The following is a 4062-nucleotide window of genomic DNA, read 5'->3' as shown; positions in this document are numbered from 1 at the left end:
ATGCCCGGTCTCGATCGTTCATTAGTAGAACATCGATTAGTATTGAAACCCAATGCTCGACCTGTGAAACAAACTCCAAGACGTTTTGCTCCTGAAATCAATGTGAAAATTAAAGAAGAAATAGAACGCTTGATCAAAGCAAAATTTATTCAAACTGCTCGTTATGTGGAGTGGGTGTCGAATATTATTCCAGTGATGAAGAAAAATGGAAAATTGAGGGTATGTATCGATTTTCGAGATTTAAATAATGCCACTCCAAAGAATGAATATTTTATGCCGATTGCAGACATGTGAATTGATTCTGCCGCGGGAAACGAAATTCTTAGTTTCATGGACAGTTATTCTGGATATAACCAAATTTTTATTGCGGAAGATGACGTGGCTAAAACTACCTTTCGCTGTCCTGGGGCGTTAGGTACATACAAGTGGGTGGTTATGCCTTTTGGTTTGAAAAATGCTGGTGCAACGTATCAATGAGCAATGAATGCTATTTTCTATGAGTTTATTGGAAAATTTATGGAGGTGTACATTGATGATGTAATGGTAAAATCGATTTCTATAAGTCAACATATAGACCATTTAAGAAAGGCATTCTTGACTATGAGAAAGAAAAGATTAAAAATGAATCCTTTGAAGTGTGCGTTTGGGGTATCGGCTGGAAATTTTTTAGGCTTTGTTGTTCATAAAAAGGGAATAGCCATTGATAAGAACAAAGCAGATGCAATATTAGCTTTGTTTGCTCCCAAATCGAAGAAGAAAGTGCAATCGTTTTTGGGAAAAATAAATTATCTTCGAATATTCATTTCGAATCTGTCGGATCGAACTAGGGTGTTTGCACCTTTAGTGAAATCAAAGAATGGTTCGAAATTTGAATGGACCACAGAACATCAATTGGCGTTTGACTCGATTAAGTCATACTTATCGAAACCTCCAATTATGGCAAATGTGCGTCCATCTGAACCTTTAAAGTTATATATTGCAGCATCTGAAAACACTATAGGGTGTATGTTAGCCCAAGATGATGAAAATGGGAATGAACGGGCGGTTTATTACCTTAGTCGAGTTTTGAATGATATCGAAACAAGGTATTCCCTGGTTGAAAAATTATGTTTGTCATTATATTATGCTTGTATGAAGTTAAAGTGTTATATGGTGGCTAAATCGGTGAAAGTTATAGCACAGACCGATCTTGTTAAATACATGTTAAGTTTCCCTATGTTAAGGGGACGTTTGGGGAAATGGATGTTAGCATTAACGGAATTCGATTTACAGTATGTCCCAGCAAAAGCTGTTAAAGGACAGGTCATTGCAGATTTTCTTGTAGACAATTCGAAAGATCTGAATGACCAGGGGACAAATATAGTTGATGTAGAAGTCAACTATTGGAAATTGTATTTCGATGGATCTAAGCACAAAGATGGTGCGGGGGTTGGAATCCTCATTATCTCGCCAGAAGGTATTCCATCAGAATTCTTGTTCGAATTAAAGTATCCTTGTTCTAATAATGTAGCCGAATATGAGGCCTTGATTTTGGGTCTAGAAATTTTAATCGACAAAGGAGCTTTAGAAGTTCAAATTCTGGGGGATTCGCAGTTAGTTTTAAAGCAGTTGTCAAAGGAGTTTAAATGTAATAATGAGACGTTACAAAAATATTTAGTAACTGCTTGGGAGTTATTGATGTCTTTTTGAAAAGTCTCTTTGGTGCATATCCCTCGAATTCATAATGAGATTGCTAATGAATTAACCCAAATTGCTTCGAAGTATCGAATTGGTCTGGAAACTATTAAGAAATTATCTAGTATCCATCAAATTTTAATGCCAGCAAATGAGAGAGAGGTGTTATGCATAGATGAATGGGAAGATGCTGATTGGAGGAAACCTATTTCTCGGTATTTGAAAGATCCCAATATTGCAGTTGATAGAAAACTAAAGTTGCAAGCAATGAACTTTGTTTTATTGGCTGATGAGTTATACAAAAAGGGGATCGATGGAAGTTTGTTGAGTTGTTTAAGTCGAGAAGATCAAAACATTGCTTTAGGTGAAGTTCATAATGGAATATGTGGTGCTCATCAGGCAGGAAAGAAAATGAGATGGGTGTTATATCGCAATCATGTATTTTGGCCATCTATGATAAAAGATTGTATTGATTATGCAAAGGCATGTCAAGAATGTCAGAAACATGGTTCGATACAAAAGATTCCTGCGGTTGAATTGCATTCGATAATAAAGACGTGGCCATTTAGAGGTTGGGCTTTAGATCTAATTGGATTGATTCATCTTCCTTCATCGAAGCAGCACAAATTTATTTTAGTGGCTATTGATTATTTCACGAAATGGGTTGAAGCAGTTCCTTTGGTAGAAGTTGGTCAAACGGAGATAATTGATTTTGTCGAGGAAAATATTATTCATCGATTTGGAATTCCTCAGACGTTAAGTACTGACCAAGGAACTATGTTTAATGGCCAGCTAATTAAAAATTTTGTGGCTTCAAGAAACATTAGCATGGTTACTTCAACTCCTTATTATGCACAAGCTAATGGGCAAGTGGAAGCAGCAAATAAGATATTGATTGGTTTGATTAAAAAGTATATCGGAAATAAGCCTCGAACATGGCATGAGACTTTAAGTCAAGTGTTATGGGCTTATCGAAACTTACCAAGAGGATCGACAGGAACTTCACCTTATAAATTAGTATATGGCCATGATGCAGTATTGTCATTGGAAATTAATTTGAATACTCTAAGAGTATCGAAACAGAATGAGTTGTTAGTTGATGACTATTGGAATGCCATGTTTGATGAATTGAATGAGTTAGATTCAGAGCGAATTCTAGCACTTGATAATATAATTCGACAAAAAGAAAGTATTGCTTGAAGTTATAATCGTCGAATTAAGGAGAAATATTTCAAAATAGGTGAATTAGTTTTGAAAGTTATTTTACCAATGGAAAAGAAATCGAAATTTCTTGGTAAATGGTCCCACAATTGGGAAGGTCCCTTTCAAGTGATAGGGGTATTTTCTGGAAATACCTATCAAATTAAAGACATCGAATCAGAGAAAATAGTTAATTCGATTAATGAAAAATATCTGAAATATTTCTATTACTGGCAAATATAGAAATTCAATAGGCATAAATTCAGAAAGAAAATAGTCATTACAAAAGTAAAAAGAAGTTCAAGATGCCAATAACTTCGCCAAATCGGAGCGCAGCTTTGTCCTTTTATTTTCCAGAACCATAAGCATTTCAATTTGCTTGAACTTGTCAGTTTGAATCTTTTCGAGCTGTTTTTCATACTCTTCCCGCTCAGTGTCGATTGAGACAAGTTTCTGGATAAGGAGGTGTTGTTCTTGTTGGGCTGCAGCCAGAGGTTTGGCTAAGGTGGTTCTATCTTGGCATATGGTGGTAAGATGTTGTTGAAGTTGAGCCAATTCTGCTTCGATTCTTGCTTCTTCTTGATCATAAAAAGCCTGGACAGAGATAGCATGAGAGATTCTTGCATCAAACTCCTCACGAGAGGATTGGATTGGTTGAGCAGTTGCAAGACAGCTTTCTATTTTGGATTTGGCTATAACCTCTTCATTTTCAGTTTCCTGAAGTTGAAACTGAGATGTAACGCTATCGTTAAGAAGTTGTTTGAATTCTTGGATTGAAGCAGAATATGGTGTGTTGTTTGGGAATTCAAAAGAAGAATTCAAATAGTCCTCCAGGAGTTTGTTGAGGATTGGATCATTGACCCATGAAGTAGGTGGATGATCCAAAAGTTTGATGAGCAATCGAAGTTGTTCCCGAGTGTTAGGCTCTAATTCGATTGGAGGTCTTGGTGTGGTAGATCTTGAGATTTCTAGAATGGGGACTGGTACTTTCTTTTCTTTGATAATTTTGTTTAAAACTAAAATCAGATCATCCAAGGGGGCACTACCTGGGGTGGAAAGAATATTCGATGTTCCTGGTCTTGGTCCTGGAGGGGTTTGAAGTGAAGGATCAGGTTGTAACTCTGGAGGGGTCTCAAAAACTCTGGAATGGGAGGAATCAGAATTGGTGGTGTCAGCTGCTTTAGAAGC

General features: G+C 36.6%; 1 protein-coding gene across 1 annotated transcript; it reads left to right on the top strand.

The window, feature by feature from the left end:
* LOC140181315 (uncharacterized) lies at positions 1–2874 on the top strand. Its single transcript, XM_072224854.1, has 3 exons — positions 1–219; positions 1138–1456; positions 1694–2874. The coding sequence occupies exons 1-3, from the start codon at positions 1–3 to the stop codon at positions 2872–2874; spliced, it is 1719 nt and encodes a 572-aa protein (XP_072080955.1).
* Positions 2875–4062: the final 1188 nt, after the last annotated feature.

The sequence above is a fragment of the Arachis hypogaea genome, chromosome 18, assembly GCF_003086295.3.
Source record: "Arachis hypogaea cultivar Tifrunner chromosome 18, arahy.Tifrunner.gnm2.J5K5, whole genome shotgun sequence".
NCBI lineage: Eukaryota > Viridiplantae > Streptophyta > Magnoliopsida > Fabales > Fabaceae > Arachis > Arachis hypogaea.
The sequence above is the reverse complement of the archived record's forward strand: the minus strand, read 5'-3'. Positions and strand labels throughout refer to the sequence as shown.